Below are 22854 nucleotides of genomic sequence, written 5' to 3'. Positions count from 1 at the left end.
TTTTCCTTTATACCCCCACTTTATTTTTGTCTGTTTATAATGCTACTAGATGATTTCGTGCTGCTTTTGTTTATCTTTGTTTGGGGTATAGGGCAATCGTCAGGTGAACAGAAGAGTCTCAGGAAAATCATCTTTTCTTGACAATATGATAATTACATGCACCCAATACCGTGATTGTGAACGTTGATCTAGGGTGCGATTGTTACCGCAAGTAACACTCCGTGAAGTATGTACATACCTACATGTAAATAACATCGATGGTAGTATATATATGTATATACATGTATACGTAATACATTGGATCCTAATACAGCCAAGCTTTAAATGAATGGTAGCGATCACAAAAGATCACTCGTCGAAAAGCAATATTCCAACTTAATACAACGCTCGCGCACAACACACCACAACCGACATACCGGTGCTTCCGTAACTGTTTTATTTTGCGTTGCGCCATAATCAAAACTTAACCTTTACCATTAGAGCGTATTTACTAACCGTCAATTCTGACAATTGATATACTTCGCCACTCTCCAAAGCGACATCCGCAAGTGTCAATTTTGGATAGGGTTTCTTGCCAGGCTGTGAAATGCGTCAAAAGGATACAAAATGCAGCCTACGCATTTCATATCCCGTCAGCGTATATCACAGATAGTGTGAGGAATTATCAGAACTTCAGAGTTATCCCAATCACACCTTCCTTGTGTCACTAGCTCTCTGTGGAGGAGAAGTGTCAATTTTGCCTTTTGCAACCGTCAATTTTAGTGTCAATTGTCAAAAATGACATTTAGTAAATACGCCCTATTAAGTCCTAATTATCAACTTCTTATCAGCCCCCTCCCCCCCGGGGGGATATTTCCGGTCTTCAGAAATTCAATAAAATGACTGCGGTGCTGCATCTGAAGGATTATGCAGCTGTTGTTGCATTTTGACTCTACTGTACGTACATTATTAGATTGATAAGGTGCTTGTAGATGTAGGTATATACATGTTTCTATTACATCCCATCTTGCGTACTGTAAATATCCCATAAACTTGCATTATTAAATAAAGGGGGTTGATATATCTAAAGTTACTATACTAATATACGATTTGGGTGCATATCATACATGTACATATAGCTCATATGCGAGGTTGAGAATAGCAGAACAATAGGATTGTAAGTGCGATGAGGCTGCAAATCATCATGTGTCGGTTTAGTTACCATGTTGGGCACATGCATTCATAGCGCGAAACAGAGTTGCTCGGCGTGGTTCTTATGGCTTGCCCTCTGCCCCATCAACAGAGTCTCTCTTTTTCTTCCTTCCCGCCTCGTTCGATACATCCTCCCCAGCTGCAGCACACCAGTCGCTAGACGTCATCTATCACAGCCAACCACTCTACCAGTCGCGCTATTTTGTGTGTGTTTTCTGTGTTCTGCCCATCAGCCTTACCTTTATTGCTGCTGCTACCTGCGATATCTATAGTACACGAGGTCAACACGAAAGGGGAATCCCGTATTTGCCGTATTTTCGTCGTGACAGAGTGCGCATCGGCGCACTTCGACCTATTCTTGCGTGCCGTCGAATAGGTTGATTATCCCTCAGATCTTATCTTAAAAGGTGTCGCGGTCGGCGTGGTGTTGATTTGGCCTTTTACTCAAGCATATTAGGAGAACAATCAGCACTCGCCGTCATGTCTAGCAAAGATAGCTGGCCCCCTCCCCCACCGCAAGAGCAGCCTCAGCAACAGCCCTCTCAACAGCAGCAGCCTCAGCAGCAGCCCTCGGGTGGACCTCTTCCTCCATCATCATCATCCCAACAGCAGCAACATAGACCTCATCCATATACGTAAGTGTTGTTCTTGCTCTTCTTCACTTCCGGGGATACTTTGCCGGATGAACTGTTGGTATGTGTGTGTGTATACTGAAGACTGACGCGCTTGATTCTAGAAGTGGATCTGGACAGACACAACCTCCTGTTTTACCCCCTCCTCCTTCCATGAGCTCGGGCGGGTGTAAGTTTCCCTTTCCATTGAACGAGAAGGGCCTAAATTCTGATGTGCGTTGGGATGATAGCAACTTTTTTTAATCAAGCAGCATCGCATCCTATGTCACTTCCTACATTATCAACAGGTTCTCACCCGTCTTATTCTTTACCATCTATGCAATCTATGTCTGGACCACCGCCTCCCGGAGGTAATATGGGCCCCCAGCAGCAAAGAGAGTCCCAACAAGCCTCCCAAGGGCCCCCTCCTCCACAGCAGCCTCAAAATTCGCAGCAGCAACAGCAGCAAGCTCAACAGCAACAGCAACAGCAACTACAACGCTCTGGATTGCCCTCAAATAGTCCTGCACAGACTGCACTCGTCATGCAGACATCTCCACCCGTAGTTACACAAATGCCTCTTTTGAATTCGTCCCAGGGACCTCATCTAGGTCAACAGCAGCAACAACAACAAGGTCCCGGGGGACCTCCCACTCACGCATTGTCAAGCATTCAGAATTCTATCTCCGTGCAACAACAACAACAGCAACAGCAGCACCAAGGAGGAATGAATCAGGCAGTTAGTCAGGCTCAGAGTCAAGCCCAGGCGGCGGCCTCTCAAATGCCCCCATCCGCAACCGGACCCGGAAATGGGCCCGGGGGCCCTATTCTTAATGTAGGAGGCCCCCTACCAACAGCCCTTACCCCCCCCCGTTCCTTTGCTCCCCTTCCCTATAGCACCGTTGCGGCGCACGATGTGGACCGCCGCAGGATGTCTTCGTCTTCGTCTTCTTTAGCTTTGCAGGGTACTCATGGTCAGTTGAATGTGAAGGATGCTTTGTCATATCTCGATCAGGTCAAATATCAATTTCAGGAAGAGCCGGATGTGTATAACAACTTTCTGGATATCATGAAAGATTTCAAGAGTCAGGCGTATGTAACCCCAAACGTCTCTTAATTTTCTTCCCTTTCTACTTGTGGAGAAAGGAACACAATGGTAATTGAAAGGTTGGTGATGTTGACAAAGTTGGTCTTCTAGAATCGATACCCCTGGGGTTATTGACCGTGTTTCTACCCTATTTAGTGGCCATCCGAGCCTGATACAGGGCTTTAATACTTTTTTACCTCCTGGGTACCGTATCGAGTGTTCCCAAGACCCAAGGGACACTAAAATAACTGTTACCACCCCATCTGGGATTCATCACGCCTCGTCGGGGGGTGAAGTCTCAATTGGCGGCGGAAATGGGATACCCTTGTCTAGTGCTTCTCTCAATGGTAATGGGAATGGCCCCGGACAACCTGCTCACTCACGGTTTTACGAACAGCAAGGGAGTAGATGGGGCAGTGGCGGTGTGGATAGTGTCATGTACGCTTCCTACGGTCCCGGGGTTCCTGGTCCTGGTCCTGGGCAGCAGCAGCAACAGCAGCAACAACAGCAACAACAGCAGCCGCCCCAGCAGTCGGAGCCACTTTCAGCAAATCAACTGCACCAACAACAGTTGGCGCAACATGCGCAGGCACAGCAGCAGGCGCAACAGCGGCAGGCGCAGCACCAAGCTAGTGTGCAACAAGGTGTAAATCAACTACAATCCGCAGCTGCTCATACTAATGGGGCCACTGTAAAGGTACCGGCTGGATTAATCGTTCCTCAAGGTCCCGGAACACCTTCTGGTGCTAGCGATGCCAAAGCAGGAAAAGGTCCTGTCGAGTTTAACCATGCCATTAGCTATGTGAACAAGATTAAGGTAAACCTTTCTCACTTCACATGTTCAATTTGGATAAATTCACCCCTCTTGTGAAAAATTCACTCACAGCTTCCTAGAATCGATTTGCACAACAACCGGAAATCTATAAGCAATTTCTTGAGATCCTTCAGACATACCAACGGGAGTCAAAGCCAATCCAAGATGTTTACTCGCAGGTTACAGAGCTTTTCAAGACTGCCCAAGATCTTCTTGAGGATTTTAAACAATTCCTTCCTGAATCTGCTGCTCAAGCTCGGGCAGCAGCCGCAGCGAAGGCAGCACTTGCAGAGCAAGACGCAGTATATCCACCTGGAGGTTTAGGGCCTCCGGGACCTACAGCGGCAGCACAAGCTAGGTTACCACCTGTCGGAAACTTTGCACCGCCACCGAGTGTTGGGAAAGAAAACAAAGGGAAGAAAAGAGGCCCACAGGTCCCAACCCAGGAACAGAAAACTGATACAGCCGTAGCTGGCAGTAGTGTTTTGACAAGTAGAGGCGCGGCTAAGGTGGGTTAAGATATCTCGCATTCTCAATATTTCAATCCCGTGCCCCGCACAAACCCTTTTTCGAGAGGACATGCATATGGGCGGATCCTTAATGTTGACACGATGACTCTGGTTTTTGGTCTGACCCGTGAAGAAAGCTCATTACTAACAAACTGGTCATATTTAGAGGCATAAAACTGGCGTAAATAAACCTTCAGTAACAGAGCAATTGGCAGCCGTTTCGCCAACCCTAATTCCATTTCAACCTGAACCGTTAGGGCCATCGCCACAGCCTATGGCATCGACTGAGGAGTTGGCATTCTTTGACCGAGTAAAAAAGTTTATTGGTAATAAGCAAACTTATAACGAGTTCCTGAAGTTGCTCAATTTGTTCTCGCAAGACCTTATCGGTAAAGACATGCTTGTTGATAAAGTTGCAAACTTCATTGGTGGCAACAAGGAATTGATGGACTGGTTTAAACGATTTGTGGGATGGGAGAGTAGGGAAGAAATGATAGACAATATCCCACGATCTCTTAGTAAAGTTAGACTGAGCGTTTGTCGTGGACTGGGACCAAGTTATCGTTTGTTGCCTAAGCTAGTAAGTACAGCTGCCTATATTTGATAGTCAGGAATTAATGGTTTTCTTTTTCTTTTCTTTTGCAATTAGGAAGCTCAAAAACCTTGCAGTGGGCGAGATGAGATGTGTTGGGAAGTCCTTAATGATCAATGGGCGTCGCATCCTACCTGGGCATCCGAGGATTCTGGATTCGTTGCGCACAAGAAAAATCAATACGAAGACATCCTCCATCGTATCGAGGAAGAACGCCACGATTATGACTTCAACATTGAGGCTAACCTTCGAACTATTCAACTTCTTGAGCCGATTGCTCAGAGAATTGCGGGGATGACGCCGGAGGAAAAGGCGACTTATAAACTGCAGTCGGGCCTTGGCGGCCAGAGCAAGACGATTTACCAACGGATAATCAAGAAAGTTTACGATAAAGAGAAGGGTCTCGAAGTAATCGAAATGTTACACAATAACCCAGTTGCCACTGTTCCAATTGTGTTGAAACGCCTGAAATCGAAGGATGAAGAATGGAAGGCTGCTCAGCGCGAATGGCAGAAAGTCTGGCGAGACCAAACTGCAAGGGTATTCTGGAAGAGTTTAGATCACCAAGGAATTACCATTAAGGGTAACGATAAGAAAGCGTTCACGATTAAGTCCTTGGTAAACGAGATTCAGGCCAAGCACAGAGAACAGGTGAACAAGCGGGTTAGTGCCACAACACCTATACCCGAGTACCAGTTCCAATATTCTTTCTCCGACTTTGGCATCATCTTAGACGCCAGCAGGTTGCTGGCTGTTTCATTGGAGCACAATAACATCTTCAGCCTAAACGATCGCGAAAAAATCGACGGTTTCATCAAATCCTTTATTCCCCTTTTCTTTGGTATGAATTCGCGGGATGTGGAAGACACCGTCAATAGCATCGCCCGGAAAACACCGGATGAAGATCAAGATGATGCACATTCTCCAGCAGCTGGTGAAGGTACTTCAACCCGCAGCGGTCGTCGTGCTCAAAGACAAGATCAAGACCTTCTTAGAGATGTTCTTAAGCGGGGGAAGAATGGCAAAGCTTCAAGGAAAGAGAAAGAAGGGAGTGTCCCCTCGCGCGGAAGTAAAGAATCTACTCCGGAAATTGGGCAGCATGATGTGGACATCGAGATGAGCATTGACGGACCCGCAGATCGCCCGATCAAGGAGGAAGGAAATTGGATTGCAAGGCCGTTAAAGCATCTCCCCGATATGAAGCCCGGAACACCTACTTCTCATGCTGATGAACCGATGTTGCCCATCAAAAGGAATATCTACTCACTTTACTGCAACACAACCATTTACGGATTCTTCAGAACCTTTCAGATTCTTTGTAGCCGTTTAGCCGATATCAAAGCGTCGGAGGCAGACATCCGAAAAGACATCGAAATTCGCAAGCATCATAAGGTTGCAAATGAGCTCAATATTGCAAACCAGCGTATTGAGGACCTATTTGCAGATACTGGTCCAAACGCAAATTATTACTCCCAGGTCCTGGATATGTGTGAGAAATTCATTGAGGGTGACATCGACTCCAATACTTTCGAGGAAGGACTCAGGTCAGTGTATGTCCAAAGAGGATGGCAGCTATACACAATCGACAAATTGCTTCTTGCTATTTTGAAGTTTATTCAAACTATTGTGCCAAATGATACGAAGGAGAAGAACCCAGAAAAAGAAAAGAATGCGGACATCATATTGAGATTTCAGCGGGATAGAGAGCGCAGGGAATTTACCAAGGAGAAAGGGGAATACCAGGAGTTGATTGCTTATAGACGTAATATTGAGGGGATGCTTGGCCAAGATGATAATGTTTACCGGATTGATTGGGTATGTGTCTTTCCTTTCCTATATGGTAGAGTTTTGGATGAATACTGACATCTAAAAAGCATGAGGATACAAAAGAAGCAACGATCCGCTTCGTCCCCCGGAACGAAGTTACGGTCAATAATGATCTTGACAAAGATGAACGCTGGAACTACTACATCCAAACCTATATGATGGTTTCTCCCACGGAGGGAATCCCGCTTGAGAAATGTAAAAAGGTGTTCCTCCGTCGCAACCACCCCTCAGAAGAAGATCTCCCGGAGTCAGCTGGGTCTCCTCGAGAGGCCGCCAATAATGCCATTGCAGATGGTGCATGCAATGAGGAGAATATGGAAGTGCGGATTTGCGTCAACACGTATCGTCTCTTTTTCATGCAGAACACCGAAGATTTCATAGTAAGGACAAGGAAAGAACGGATGGCAATGGGGCCGGAGCAGTTGGAAAGGGTAAAAGAGAAGAGGAAAAGGAGATGGAGGGAGAAAATTTTGGGAGATGCAGGTTGGATGAAGGAGCTAGAGAAGGAAGAGGTGGATCGAAAGAAAGAGGAGTGGGACAGGTTTTTGAAGGAAGGGAACCACTCTGTAAAGGATGTAGATATGGGTGGTATCTAGCCGGCAACAAAAATGTTTTGCCGTTAATCAGGCGGTGGTCGGATTCATGAGTTGTCTGGGTTTTTTTTTGTCTGTTCCCTATGTCTTTATATCACTGCTTATTTGCTTTGTGCAACGGGTTGTTTTGTTCTCTGTATTTTTCTTCTGGTATTCGTTTTATTTTATTTTCTTCTTTTGATGAGATAGGGCGGCAAAGGGGATGTTGTGCTGGGATCCGGAGACACGGGGCAAAATATGTATCACGCTGTGTACCTGTTAACATTTTGTAACGCTACATGTGGATCTTGATCATATGCTGCGGAGGAGTTGTAATTTAAAAACGAGGTTTTGTAGTGATGTTAGTAACCATGTATCTGTTGAGGGAGTTTTCTGCAGGCTTATTACGGAGCTCATTTCCATCTGGATAGACCCGGCCCTATTAAACCCTTCCGAGATTCGTATTAGGAATCGTGATTCCTATCTAAAATTCGTTTATCAATTACATCTGGTCTCTACTTTGCGATTCTATCGAATCAACTTTGTCGGGAACATTAATTCGGCGGAGAGTAACGAATTCTTTTTCTTCTTTTATGAGAAGCGTATTTCCCAATTGCCCTAGATATGCTGGAAATTATTTGTTGAAGTTTGTATCTTTCCTAGCTATGCTTTTTTCTAGATTGAACCCAGGCGAGGGTAGATCCTCGAGTGGAGTGGAGGGACGATGAGCGATTGAGTGCGTTGATATCTGGCTGGCTACATGACATACCTACCATGCCTAGCTTGGTCCTCTCCTGTTATGTATTATGTTCATTAGATTGAAGATCAGCCCCGGTACTTACATACTGGGCGGGCTGAATCTTTGATTTTGAAACTGAAAGAACATATATTAGAAGTTAAAGCTCCTTGTAGGATAATATGCCGCTTTTCGTGATTCATTCTGGTGAAGCAGCGCATCTCTGGTCGTAGAGCGAGACATACAACGGGTGATTTCGAAGGGCAAGAAATAATAATGCAATTGGCCCCGGAAAGATGAAGGGGGGGGTGAGTATAAGTATAATGGATTTATGGATGAATCATTACTCATTGGGATATGAGGGTGGTGGTGGGGTAGAAGAGGGGTTATTCCGGGGTGCAAACGTGAATGAACTTACTTAACTACACACGAGATAGTACTACCAATTCTCAAAAGAAAAGGACGGCGTTGCAGTCTGCGGTACTGTTGGAGGCACACCTGGTCCGAGAGCTAGATACTATACCTATGCGACATAGGGCATACCTAGAAACTCCCAAGAATCTCATCGGACACAAGCAGGGGTAACCGTTATCGCTGATTTAATTCTTGTGCTCTAGATCCCTCGCGGGGAGCAGGAGGTAGAGATGATCGGGCTCCACTTTCAGCGTAACCACATACACCCCAGAACGGCTGTATTTCCTCAGAAACTCAACCTCAACAGGTGGTGGATTATTCTTTGCGGGAGTGTGCAGTGTGGGGGGAAGGAAGGTTATGTAGTTACGGCTCGATTGATATCAGGAATAGTACGCGCTTGACTTTGAGCCTGCAGCGTGGGGACTTTGTTGCTTAACTGAATTCCCGTGAGACTGAGAAATTGTTGGTTCTCTATTCCCGAGGGATATCTGAAATAATATTTTGCTTTCTACTTTCAGCTCAAGACAGCTATCCAGCCGCGAAGGCGAAAAGATTCCGATATTCTAAACTTGAACTTAGTTTGAGCGTCAAGGTATGTATGTATGGATGTAGAGAGAGTACTCTACTGTAAATGTATGATGTACATGTAGGTTATCCATGTAGGTACTTTAATTGTCGTCTGAGTTCCCTTGGCCACGTCGTACTTACTGATCTTTGCTTCTTTCAAGATGTTGAAGCCCTCTTCGCTTCTGGCCCCGCGGTTTGATGTCGTCTGTATAGCTCTTCATAATTGTTGTAGCGGTCCATCATTTTCGTTTCTAATACTTTCAACATTTGATGCATTCCTACAGTCAGTGTATGTACCAGTGAAGACACCAAGATGCCAGAAATTAAAAGGCCTACTACATGTGATCTGGAGACTTTGATTTTACTTGTATTACTGGAGGGCGAAACAGGTCGTTAGATTCCGTTGCAATCGATAAGGAATAAGCCTCTTCAGAAATTCCAGTCCAGCCTCAATTGATGTCTTTTCCTTCCTCCCCGCACTTTACTCTGCTTTATCGGCCTCCGGCTCATACGTAAGTTGCGTTAGTGATTTTCCTGCTTCAGATGTTTAGGACCGCAATCGCAATATTCGCACATTGCCACCCCATCAAGATTTAAACATGGCCTATATAATATGTAGTCATCCCACAATATTCTACACAATAACATATCCACTACTTTGATATTAACTTGCCAACCCACCCAGAGCAGGCTAACCTCCGCCCATAATAGGTTATATATCGCCCTATCTGATTTTAAGAGGACAAAAGACAGGGAGGTAGGTACCCCACCACCGCATTTCACCCACCACCCACCAATACCTAATACATAAAAGCTAGAGTATACTGTATTTACATACAGACACATAAAGTACGCGCATACTTAAAGTGAGTACATACAGTATTGCGCCCTTTCGTCCTACCAACGGTAAAGGGTATGCATGTTTCTCATACTCGGCAGCCCGAGGAATTTCGATAAATACGAAAATAGTAGTGTCACTAACCAAGGGTCTGTTGTAGATCGTAACCGCATCAGAGAGAAAGCTGAAAGGCCAGAAGAACAGCAATATCAGATTCAGGAAAGTCGATTCGAGACCGCGGTGATCGGCCGAGAAGATAAAGGACGGCAGTCAGTAGTAGGAAGAGCAGAACTCGCAGGCAAAGGCTGCTGCAAACAGCAGTTCAAGAGGTGGCGGCTATTGCTCAGTTCCCCCACCCTCCACCAAGCCAAACAGCCAAAAACAGTTGTTAGAAACACCGGCGGCTGTCATCTGTCTTTCTCCAACCCATCAACTCCCATCCTACATTCAGGTTCCCTAGAAAGAGAGAAAAGAAGAAAAGAAGAAAATAAAGAAAAGGACTCGTGCAGATACACGCATGCGATAATTATGTCCGACTCGCATAGTTCAGACGTCATTAGTGGGGTTGCTGGCCGTGGCGGCGGTCATGGAAGTAGGAATGTAGCACCGCAACTGCCCTTCACCAGTCGGAGATCACCATACCCTTTTTCGAATTCGTCAACATCAACTTCCTCTTCTTCCCTGACACCTCACCCCCCATCAAATGATAATCATTTGCCTGGGTTGACGGGATATGCCTGCAACACCGAATCTGCTGCAGAACCAAGCCACAGCTGCGATCCAAATTACCATCTTGACTGCCGCCTCCACTTCCTCAACCACCCTCCCCAGCGGCACCAGCAGCACTACCCCCTCCACCAATTTGACCTGTCAACCGGTCTGGCTTCCCCCCGAGCGGCCACACCTCTCCCGGGTCCCCCCTTCTACGCACCGTGGGATCCTTGGGACCCCACCCAAAACAATGAAGATCACCCCCATTGTAGTCCCTCCGCGCAACAGCAAGCCATTGCGTCTTCTCCCGCCGCCGCCGCTATTGCTGACCAAGATTCCCTCTCTTTTGCATCGACCCTACCGGATACCTGGAACAATCGTACTTCTCCCGCTACCTCATTCGGCTCTCTGTCAAGCACTCATAGCTCTAATCTATCCTCTGATACTGAGTTCGGCGGTGCCCCAATAACTCCCGAAGGCGTTGAAGATACACTACGAAACAAACACCACTCACCACCTCATAACAGCTTCACTAGGAATAGGGTCCCCTACGCTCTAGCTATCAACGAGTGTGACGAAAACGAGGAAGATTCAGACGGAGGCATAGACCTTTTTGGTTGTGACATGGCTTCTTCGGGTCCTGTTGAGGTGATTTATTCATCCTCCGCTCTTCACGCCACAGTCATGGATGAAGACGAGGACGACTTTTCTCCGAACAACTTGGTCACCCGCCCACCGTCTCCGATGGGTGCCGGCTCTTCTTTCTTCATGGATATATTTTCCTCCCCTTCCCATGAAAATCAAAATCCACTAGAGGGGGACCTATCGAACCTCCCAAGCTTTCACATGCAACTGAACCCCCCACTAGATGATGGCTTTGATTCGCAACCTAACGTCGAGGAAACATCAGTCCAATCGATTTTCCTGGAAAGCAATCTACAGACGCCCACTACCCCAAGCACACCCGCTGATATCCTCATCGATTCGTCGTCACCGGACGCCCAGCTTTCTGTCTCCCGGGGCACGGATGGTCTTGAAATCGCTGCAGGGGAGGACGAGGAATTATTTGTTGTCGAGTCAGAGTTGAACCATTCGACGGGCCTACAAGAGAGTATGCATTCTCAATCATCTTCCCAATCTCCTCCAACAGCAGCCGCAGTTCCCATACCCCAGGCTACTTTTGCAGTCGCCGCGGCGGAGATCATGGCAGCAGCAGCTGATGTTGGAGGATTTGTTCCCCCTCCTGCCCGTGATTCACTTCATTCACCCACACTGCCCCCCCCACTGCCTTTTGATCCGTCCCTTCCTTTTCATGTTTCAACAGGCACTTTAATTCCTGTATATGAATACGAGGCGGGGGACTTCAGTGAAGGTGACTCCAGTGATGAAGGTGACTCTGATGACATAACTAATCATCCGTTTGATCGTAATCTGCTTCTCGAAGACATTGAAAACTACAACAAGGATTTTGCGAAATTTTGTCTACATGCTTACTACAGACACCGAATGAATCCTACGAAATATCCAAAGCTATCAGTAGCTGCAGCCGACGTCAAGAATCTGCGGCGACCCGTGCAAGTGATGAGAACCGAAATGGAAGAGAATGGGTGGGATTACCAGGCGATCCCATGGGACCTTCTTGGGATCAGCCGTGAGGTAGCGAGAGTAATCAGGAGGAAGGATTACCCCAATTATGTAAACCTCAAAGGTCTTGAGTTTGAGGAAAACCCTGTATGTTGGAAATGTTTCCCTCCCCTTACTGTGATTTCGCAATGTTTCGTGGCTTTGCCGATTTAGAATCGTTTGTTCTGCATCCTGTTTCTTATATTGCCCCTACTGCATTGTCTCACAAACATTCCTTTTTTTTTTAGCTTGAAGGTTTGCTAGTGACTGATTCATAGAATAGATAAGGATTCCGGAAAACCGTAATTTTTTCAACTTCAGACGAATGGACAACGAGCAACGTTGTCGTTTAATACATTTCCAATTGAGAAACCTTATTGGTGTCATATCGAGAAATGATGTCTTCTACGCCGGCGATGGGATAGTTGTGCATACCAACCCACTGACGGGTAAGTCAAGAACGATGATGGATCTACGGACACCGGACAGCTGGAGTGGGAACCCGATAAGGATCTCGACACTTGGTACCTGCGGAGGATCGAATGGTGTTGTGATTGCGGGGTGCTTCTATGGGGAATACGCGATGAAACCACTCCATGCACCTGCCGATGCTAAACCAATCACGGGAATTGTAACGCAGAATGAAAGCGGTATCACGAACCATGTGCAGGTGATTAGAAACCGGACTACAGGCACACCCAATGCAGTGTTCTCATCTAATGACCATTTAATTCGGGTTTTGAACTGCGGAGAGGGTATGAGATTTATCATCGAACACGAATACTTGTGGCCGGTAAATTGCTCTGTCACTAGTCCCGATTCGCGGCTTAGAATTGTGGTTGGTGATGATACCGAGGTCTTGGTTTGCGATGCAGAACGAGGGACAACCGAGTTTGTTTTGAAAGGTCACCGGGATTTCGGGTTTGCGGCTGCTTGGAGCGACGATGGGTACACTATCGCTACCGGAAACCAGGATAAGACTGTACGCATCTGGGATGCAAGAAATTTAAGCAAGACTGTGAAGGTTTTACCTGCCGTAATGGCGGGCGTGAGGACGTTGCGATTTTCACCGATTGGTTCTGGAGGTAAACGGGTGCTGGCAATGGCGGAACCAGCAGATGTCGTGCAGATAGTGGATGCCGTTTCGTGGGACTCATTACAACAGATCGATTTCTGGGGCGAGGTAGGAGGAGTGGACTTTGATCCATCTGGTGAAGAATTTTACATCGCGAACGCGGATCGGTCTGTTGGTGGGATCATGGAATTTTCAAGGACGAAAGGTTCAGTATATTACGAAGACTATCATTGCCAGAAAGTACAGCAGCGTTACAACGTGGGGGGGAGTGTAAGGCAGAGGCGGCGCAAAAGAAGCGCTTTCATCGCCTCTTCAGATGATGATTCGGAATCAACCACATTCTCGGACGAGGAGCCAATGGAAGAAGAGGATGAAGACGCCAGAGAGGACCTGGATTTGAGGAAAAGGGGCAGATATTACGATAAAAGACGGTATAAGCGACTAGGGCATGATATGAGTAATGTTTTCGTCTAAAAAGAACAATGAGTGATGCCGTCATTTTCGTTTGAGTATTGGGTTGTAGTCGGTTTGTTTATTTCGTGGTTTTCTCTTCGTTTTTTTATTGGGTGTCTTTTCTCTTTTTTTTTTTTTTCCATTTGATTGTCCAAGGGATTCTTGTTTGTTGTTTTGATACTTTTAAGGCGTGATATGGTTTTGGTGTATCCTGGCGGCGGTTATGTTATGGTGATTGCGGGGAAAGGGTAGAACAGGCAACTGTTCATTTTTTTTCTTTTCCTTTTCAGTTAAATAATTTCTTGGACTGAAAAGTTTGGGGTCCTCCTTAGCCAGGCTTTAAAGTGAAATAATATTGATCCATGTTGCCATGAGAGTCGCAGAGGAAAGAACGTCAGTTTGGGATATTGCAACTTCATGTTATTTGTCATGCACTTGAAGTCAGCATAAAACAAAAATCTAGAGTGTTTCCTAAGCATAGAGATTTCGAAATAGATTTTGGATGGGCCTCCGGTCCTACTTGTAGCTACATGTAGCGCCTATAGCTGAACTTCGCAAAAAAAGAAAGAAAAAAAAGAAAAAAAAAGAAAAAGAAAGAGAGCAAAATAGAACCCCGCCCACCAATATAAAGCATAGTCTTGATAAACGTCAAATATGTTTTCAAAGCTTCGAGAGAGAGAGAGGTTTTTGATTAGTGACAGCCGTCCTATAGCTAGAAGCCGCACTGATAACTGGTGCACCTAGGTGAGTCAGTAAAAGTAGATGAACACCAAACCTATCTTCTCAATACAAATACTGCAGCATTCTGTGTCGACGCTGAGGATGGATCCGGTAATGCCCTGATACATTTTGGAGCCAGAATATGTTCCCATACACCCCCCAGTATAATAGATCTATACCTATACTTCTCCAAAATACTCTCAACGATCCAACAAACCACCTTCAAGTTTGCATCGATCCTCTGAACCGATGATTCATAACAGTCGGAACCGACATATGGTGGCAGTCGGAACTGACTACCTATACTCCGTCAGAACCGACTGTGCTAACCACGCCTTGGAATACTGTGAATCTTCCCAAAAGATTAAATCTGTAACCAGGCCCTCAAATTCCAGTAACCTGATTGGTGCCGTCCTCATACAAGTAGAATTTGGGGTTCTGACTGTACGAATGACATTAGCAAAAATGTAGTTCTGTACTCGTTATCAACCATAAGAACCTGAAAATGCAGCGTGATCGTGCCAGGTTGTGACAGGGAATTGCCCAGGGTGGTGACAAGCCTGAGGATTCGGGTATCAAAATGGAACGTACTAGAAATGAGAGCAAACGGCGATGGAATGTTGTAGAGAGCAGGCATTGTAGCGAGCAAACGAAAATGAGAGGTTGTAGAAAATAAAAGAGATCATGACTGATGTAGAGCTCTCATCCTTCAAATCCAAATCCATTATTCTATTTCTTCCATTGGGATTTCTCTGTTCAAATGCCAGTAAAAACCCACGAGGTTTCTTATAAACAAAGAGCATATATACATGCTCTTCAGTTCAATGCAAAATGGACAATCGCAAAAATTGCCAGTAACCAAGGTTTGTCTGTTGGCACCGTTTGGAATATTTGCCAAGGCCCTGTTACACTCAAGAAGAAAAAAGGCCAACCTCCTAATCTTGACTCGCCTTCCCGTCAACTCCTAGTAGAACAAACAACTCTCAACGCTATCCAACGTCGCAAGCCCTTCTCGCAAATTGCAAAAGAATGCGGTACCACAGCCAATGATCGAGTCCTCTGTAAAGCATTTCGCAAAGAATGCTATGCTCGACAAGTAGCTAGAAGAAAGGTTTTTCTGATAGCTATACACAAAGAGAAAAGACTGGCCTTCACACTAGCACATCGGCATTGGACAGCGCGTGATTGGAGGAAAGTTATTTGGACAGATGAATGTTATGTGTTTCTTACAGTTGGGGCTAAAGGCAAGACCTACGTTACCAGAAAGATCGGAAAGGAAGAACTATTTCATGAAGATTGTCTTGTTCCCAAATTTAAACAAGTCAATTTAGTTATGATTTGGAGGGCAATCGTGGATGGTAGGAAATCAGAATTGATTTTCTGGGATCGTGCCAACTGGGGAAGCATCAGTGCATCAACATATATCCGTTATATTTTACAGCCTAGTCTTCACCCCTCCTGGTACCACAATAGTGTTGATTTAGGTTTGTATTTTTTTTTTTTTTCTTTTTTTTTCCTACCAGATCACTAATTATATCTAGGTTCGAGATTGTAGGTAATGGAGGATGGTGCACCTGCACACAGGGCTCGGTCTACACAGCTGGAAAGGCAGTGATACAATATGCCATCTCTAGAATAGCCTATATGCTCACCAGATCTGAACCCTATTGAGAATGTATGGGGACTTCTGAAGGGCCGTATTGAGAACAAATTTAGACCTACTAGTGCAGAAGGGATGAAACAGATGGTTTTGGAGGAATAGTATAGGATAACGAAGGATGAAATTTTAGGATATATAGATACTATGCCAGATAGGATTGAAGAGGTAATTGCTAATAATGGTGGGCAAACGAAATGGTAGGATAGTCAGCAATGGTAGGATAGTTATTTTGTATTTAGAACTATGAATGTCAAACTCCACTCACAAACGATCACGAACTCTGTCCGGCCATGGCCTGACGTTCCATTTTGATATTCGCTACCCTGGATGCTTCCCTGTCACAATTCCGGCCCGATCACGCTGCATTTTCAGGTTCTTATAGTTGATAGCGAGTAAATACGTATAGTACTTGCAAAGAAATAGATGCCTAGCCTTGAAGCTGTATAAATTAGAAACCATTTCCATCAGCAAGCTTCACTATTCCCCAGGGTGCAGAGCCTACATCCTGGCATGAAGCTTGCACCCCGAGCGTCTGATGCATCCGATGCCGCCAGAGGATAGCACTCCCATCAGGCAGAGCCAGGAGATACTGCTCACGTCAGAAGAGCACTCTCCAATGCCCTTTCCGACAGGCACCACCAGGCTATACACTTCACGCCTGGAGAGAATTCGCCAATGCCCTTTTCGTCAGGTGCCCCCAGGATATACCCTTTATGTCCCGAGAGCACTCGCCAATGCCCTATTCACCAGGCGCCACCAGGCTCTACCTTTCACACCTGGAGAGCACTCGCTAACGCCCTCTTCACCAAATACCGATTGAGGAAATCATCTGCATCCAGAGAGCATCCGCCAATGCTCCCTTCACCAAGCTCCTTCAAAGAACATAGCTCACCTCCAGAGGGCACTCGCTAACGCTCTCTCTGCTCCATCAGTGAATATTACCCACATCCGGAAAGCACACGCCAATGCTCTCTTTGCCCGTCTCCACCAAATGAATTGACTCACATCGGAGATTATTGGGCAATTCCTTCTTCGCCTTGTTTTGCAGGAGATATTCCTCACGTTCAGAGAACATTCGTTAATGCTCTCTTCGCCAAGCTCCGCCAGGCTCTGCCAGGGGATACTACCTGCATCTAGAGAGCGCTCGACAATGCTCTCACTGCCAGGTTCCATCAGGGTGGGTGCTACTCGCGTCGGGAGACCACTTGCTAATGTGCTCTTTGCCAAGCTCCGACAGGGGATATTACCCACGTCCAGAGAGTATTTCAAAATGCTCCCATCATCAGGCTCCATCAAACGAATTGACTCATATCTGGCAGCACCATGAATTCTCCAGTACATGTATTCAGAGCACCCACCAATGCTCATAGAGCTACCAAAACATCCGTAGTAATACTACCCAAGATGAGGCAACCCCTCACTTAGACCCTTTTGAATTGATATGCTTTCGTCAAAGGCTAGGCAGGCACGACCAGTCCCTCAAATGATATCTCACATGGGTACCCTTCATGCCGCTGTATGGTCATTCATGGGATACTGATACGAGCACTGTTGTGTATACCGGTGATGACTACTAAACCTTTGACGAACGTGTATGTATCTATCGATTCGTGAAAGGCATACTAGCCTTGAGGTTGAGGCCATGGTACGGCTCATCTGAAAAGCTCAATGTCCATGCATAAACAGCAAACATGGACTGGAAAAAGGTGCAGGATGACTTTACTGGTCGGAAGACCAATGCCTGCCTACCGGGCCCTCCTGGAGCGGGCTTGCTGGATAGTCAGACTCAGATACTGAGCGGCTGAAACTTCACCTCCTTCTTCCAATCCGAATGCTTAGCAGAATAACATGAATTTTGAATTAGAGGGTCCAATTGTGGCTAACTTTCCTAGAGCCTCACGAATGCCCTCACAGCATTCACTATAGAGCAATTACGACTACCTTGGCAGCATTCAGATTAGAGCACTCATGACTGCTCTCACAGCATTCAACTAAATTCATTCCACATACGCAAGTATATCCTAGTATTTTCCAACCAATTGCCAGCCTCCACTTCAAACAAATAGGCCATTCCCAATGTATTCCGAATATTCATGACCCACATCCTCTTCCTCCTCCTCCTACAGACCCTCAGCAGCCCATATGAACTATCAGCAATACCACGATCCTTTGCTTCGAGCAGCTCTACTATACATGGCCTATGGGCTCACCCTGTACTGTACCGCACCTTGAACGAAGCCTCCACACGTACTGGTAAATGTCCACGAAACACTCCCCACTGCTCTAAGAACGCTACAGACACCTATGCTCAATTCTTTCTCATTTTCCCCTTCCTAAAAGACGCGTTTCCAGTACACCTAATGTTGTGTACCTCGTACACCTCAGGTCTTTGGAAGATTGGTATTGGAACCTGCAAACATATAAACATCTCTACCCGGCACTCTAAAACACTTTCAGAGCTCCCGGTGAGTTTTGAGAGCATCCCACATCCCCTACATACTCTTCTATCGGGCGGTACAACATGATATGGCTTATTTGCAGTGCATCTGCAATATTGAAAAGTCTTTCCGATTTCGCGGAGGGGTTGTAAAAATGCTTTAGAGGCAGTCGGCCTTCTACTATCGGTCATTCATTTGGCGTTTTTCTACGATCTTCGATTTTGAAAATCTCAAGTAACTCCTTTAGGTTATCTCGATGGCTCCAAAGAATGTCGTCAGTACTCTCAGAATCCCCAACGATGTCTTTCAGATTCAGAATCTGAATCTCTAACGCCAATTGGCGCCCCCTATAGTCCAGTATCTGCGTCGCAGCATCGACCTTGTTCGATGCTCTGTATGCCTCTTTTACCTGACGTATATAGGCGAGCTCGCTGATGTCGGTGGAGTACTGAGGAATGCTCCCAAAGCGCTGGGTATGTTCCCGATAGTGCGTTAACACTTGCAATTTGATGAATTTGAAGTGAGACCTTTCCCGGATCTCACGGATCTCCTTTAAGCATCGCTCAGTGCTCTGGGATCCTGCACCACTCAGGCTGAATGCTTTTGTCCGATCTCTCGCATCCTTTAATATTCTCTTTTATATCCGGAATTCTAAAAAGATATCCTTGTGTTTATGGAAATCCTCCAGATAGCTCTCCATATAATTCAATGTGCTCATCATATGACTCCCATACTGCGCTATTAGTGGAAGTCTATTAAGCTTCCTTTATATTTCAATGCTTTTGCAAAATCACACCTGACAGCCACGCCCAGGTTTCTCTCAAGGGGGTGAGTAGCAAGTATTCCGCAAGGTACGAAGGGTGTAGTAGAGATTAGTGTGGGAACTCGCAATAGGGGTCCTGAGGGATTTTAGCGTCGGTAAGGGTCAACAGGACAAGGGAGCAGCGAAGCGGTGGTCTTCTTGAGTAATGAATAGGAGAATAATATTGTATAATAATAGACAGCATAGATACAGAAGACGTTGCATAAAGAAAGAAAGAAAAGGAAAAGAACAAGAAATGAGAATGAACCCCCCTAATATACCTAAGGAAATCCCAGCGATGATAAATTCAAAATGGCTCATATATTAACAACCAACAGAACCCGGTAGAACTCAATAGAACCTTTCTGACTAATCCAACTCCTTGTAGCCCAGTGTATTCACTAATCGATCTATGAAAGTTTCTCAGAGCAGCCGCGATTGCTCCAAGAATAACCCGCCCCAGATTTCGCATCTCCTTCCCTTGCCATTGGGTTGTAGCACGATATGCCTTGTTCGGTACTGCCAGTTTAGGATAAGACCCAATCGAGGTCCAAGCCTTGTCAAATTCCTCCAATCAATGATGCTTCTTCAAGAAACCCTGCACTCATTCCATCATATGCTTTAACATCCCTAGATAGATATTGTGTAGAATGTCCGGTTTGTTGAAATCATATGGATTCACCCTCAGCATACCCCAGAAAGCATTGAAGAATGTTTTCACGAATCTCGCAACAAGGTATTCTACCAGTCCAAGGTTTCCTGGGTTCTCTCCGAATAGCTTTACCCACTTCCGGTAATCCTCGTGATTGTGCATAGGGCTCTGACGAGTGCTATGAAGATGGTGGAATTCCACCTCGCATCTTGGACAAGTGCTAGTACTAATACTTTGTAAGTTTGAATGTTCAGGTGAACAGCGATCCAATCCGACAACACCGGAAAGCATAGATGTTCGTACCCGTCGATGCATGCGATTAGCTCGCCTTCCTGAGAGTACTCCAAAATGCTTTCGAAGATCTCCCTCAGGTGCGATGCAGCGCCATTTGACTCTCACGTCGTAAAGCGGAATTAGAGAGTGAATTCTTCCCGAGCTTAGGTGGAAATGGCAGCAGTCATAGGAGAATAAACGAATGCCCAGTGGGCTTAATCCAAACTGACGACTTGATGTTCCCGATGGTAGGATAGATTGGTCAGCCTTTCTTGTCTCCACTGAAATTTGTCAAATGTGTGCCATCCAACGCACATATAATTAGTACCGCAGTCGACCCCGCCGGTAAAGTATTCTGTCCAGAAAGCATTAGCGACTGTCACTAGAGCACTGGCTAGTGCGAGGCTTAGTACAGACCTGTATTTCCCACCAGCAATCTCCCGTATGCATTTCTCTATACATTCACTCGCCAGACTCATTTTGCTCTACCACTGGCAAATACATCAATGATTCCCGAAAGGCTCATTGGCCCAGAAGATATCGCATAATTACAATTGGATCCCGGTAATAGTAAGATATTTTCTCCCCCCCAATATCCACCTCCGAATGATGTCAGCTCGCTTTGCCTAATAGATCGTTCATTTCCTCCAACCTCTTGATAAAACCTCGCCCAGTCCTGTAGAAGTACTCGCCACTATTTACGGGAGTATATAGAAAGAAGCTATCGATGTTTCCCTGTGAGGCTTTCGAGTGTATGAAATAACGTGCTATTCTAAACTCATATACTGAGCGGAATGGATGCCAGGGGATCAGAGAAGGTTCTGTGAGCATTCGTCGTTGTCTTCTGAGTGGTAGAGATGCTCCCCAGAACCTTCATAAATTGTTGTCGCTGCCTTATGCCTATTTGCATCTCCATCCACCTCTTCCATCATAAAATATGATTTGGATTCTAGATCTGAACTATTACCAGGGTCTTGATCCAAACTATCCGAGTCCGAACCATAATGGGTATCTGAATAGCAGTCAGGAATGATTTTTGGGCTGTCATCAATGTTATCTGGTGTCTCTTCAAGTTGGTCGCGCTCCAGGAGTAAAAATTGATTTCCCAGCCATTCATCTGCTTCGAATGGATGAATCATTCAAAGATGTCTATCAAAGTTCGCGGAGGAGCTATACCTCTTGCTGCAAAATGGGCAAGATGATTTCATCGAAATGTCATGATGCTGGCAAAGTACTCTAAAATTTGGTTTCTGCTGAGGTCGAGGAGGCTCCTTCCTGCAGGTGGTGCAGAGTACTCGAACGATTTGATTTGTCATCTAATCAGGCTCTTCCCTGCAGAGTGCTTAAACGATTGGGTTTGTCACCCAATGGGGCTCTCACTGGCACCTGCACCCCTGTCAGCAAGGCGGACTTTCAATACGAGTTTGACATCATACATCTCTAACCTAATACAGACACAAACACCAGCAGGAAGAAACACCAACCACTACAACCAGGTGGACAGTGATGCTAAATTCTATCCCTCTGAGGATTCGCGAGTGCTCAAAGAGTACTCGCGAATGCTCTTCAGATCGGGAGAGGGTTCTCATTGCCAAATTCAATACTAATATCAACTACGAGCTCAAAAGATAGTACATTCTCTCAGAGTCAGCTTTCTCGAGAACAGAGCACCAACACCAACAAGAACACAAACACCAACAAGAAGACAAACATCAAGCCAACACCAGAATATTATTGACGTCACCCTTGGTACCGTCAGAGGATTCCCGAGTGCGCCTATAGCATTTGGATTATCTACGTCATATTTTGAAGCAAACATTGGGTATGAGCATCTGAGGATGCTCCTAGAGCATTCGTGAGTACTCTCTGGAGCGTAATAAGCTCAGGAAAAAATCTCTTCGTACTCGATATAAGAGCACCCTTCTTCCCCTTCCAGGTCGTGAGAAGTTCCTAACCATCTTCAAGTTCAAGTTCTTCTCTACCTCTCATTTCAAGTTTTCGGCAATTCTAGGTTTCAAGATTACGTCTTGAATTCGCATTCTTCAAGTTCCATCTTCAAGCTTTCAAGCTATCACACCTTGCAATGATATGTAAGATGGTATATCTCCCTCAATTTAATTAATGTCAGAACCATACTCACCACACGTTCAAATTAGGCTCCAAACACCTCTCAAAGCACTCCCGGTAGCTCACAGAATACCGATCAACCTCAAAAGAGTCGGAAGAAGCGCCAGCATAAACAAGACGAAGACGATACTAGTAGTAATAAGAGGTCCTACCGAAAAAACAAGAAACACAAATCGTTCCGAAAGTATAAGAAACACCGAAGCTCCTCAGGTCGCAAACTGTCTCGCAAAACTGTCAAAACTATTTTGGATGAGATACCAGAAACACCCTTGAGGCAGTCACTAGTACTATCCGGGTTCACACCGATCAACAATAGCCGAAAACAAAACCCCATACCTCCACCAATCTGGACTGAACCCCGGACTCCAAGCATAACTGCATCAGATATTGAAGTGCTCTTTCCACCTGAGTGGGGAACAATCCAATCTGATTCCGAGCCTAACGATCAAGACTCAGAAGCAGGCCCAGCAACAGGCTCAGGAAGAGGCCCACTAGCAGCAGTCTCCACTGCTTCCTCAGCATGCACCAGTGCTTCACCTGAGGCTTCTGTACGGACAACCGT

General features: G+C 45.7%; 4 protein-coding genes across 4 annotated transcripts; 2 read left to right on the top strand and 2 right to left on the bottom strand.

The window, feature by feature from the left end:
* Positions 1–1671: 1671 nt before the first annotated feature.
* On the top strand, positions 1672–7227 carry H6S33_001381 (uncharacterized protein; the record flags this gene model as incomplete). Its single annotated transcript, XM_044832752.1, has 8 exons — positions 1672–1826; positions 1928–1992; positions 2054–2894; positions 3001–3706; positions 3784–4212; positions 4379–4792; positions 4862–6619; positions 6679–7227. 8 exons carry the CDS (start codon positions 1672–1674, stop codon positions 7225–7227), a joined length of 4917 nt encoding a protein of 1638 aa, XP_044694348.1.
* Positions 7228–10286: 3059 nt separating this feature from the next.
* Positions 10287–13641, top strand: H6S33_001380 (uncharacterized protein; the record flags this gene model as incomplete). The annotated part of the gene is made up of 2 exons (XM_044832751.1): positions 10287–12200; positions 12376–13641. 2 exons carry the CDS (start codon positions 10287–10289, stop codon positions 13639–13641), a joined length of 3180 nt encoding a protein of 1059 aa, XP_044694347.1.
* Positions 13642–14332: 691 nt separating this feature from the next.
* On the bottom strand, positions 14333–14977 carry H6S33_001379 (uncharacterized protein; the record flags this gene model as incomplete). Its single annotated transcript, XM_044832750.1, has 4 exons — positions 14333–14351; positions 14520–14632; positions 14762–14782; positions 14840–14977. 4 exons carry the CDS (start codon positions 14975–14977, stop codon positions 14333–14335), a joined length of 291 nt encoding a protein of 96 aa, XP_044694346.1.
* A 5997-nt stretch (positions 14978–20974) lies between these two features.
* H6S33_001378 (uncharacterized protein) lies at positions 20975–21304 on the bottom strand (the record flags this gene model as incomplete). The annotated part of the gene is made up of 1 exon (XM_044832749.1): positions 20975–21304. One exon carries the CDS (start codon positions 21302–21304, stop codon positions 20975–20977), a length of 330 nt encoding a protein of 109 aa, XP_044694345.1.
* Positions 21305–22854: the final 1550 nt, after the last annotated feature.

The sequence above is a fragment of the Morchella sextelata genome (genome assembly GCF_020137385.1).
Source record: "Morchella sextelata strain SCLS chromosome Unknown scls_10, whole genome shotgun sequence".
Taxonomy (NCBI): Eukaryota; Fungi; Ascomycota; class Pezizomycetes; order Pezizales; family Morchellaceae; genus Morchella; species Morchella sextelata.
This window is presented reverse-complemented; position numbering and strand designations above follow the sequence as displayed.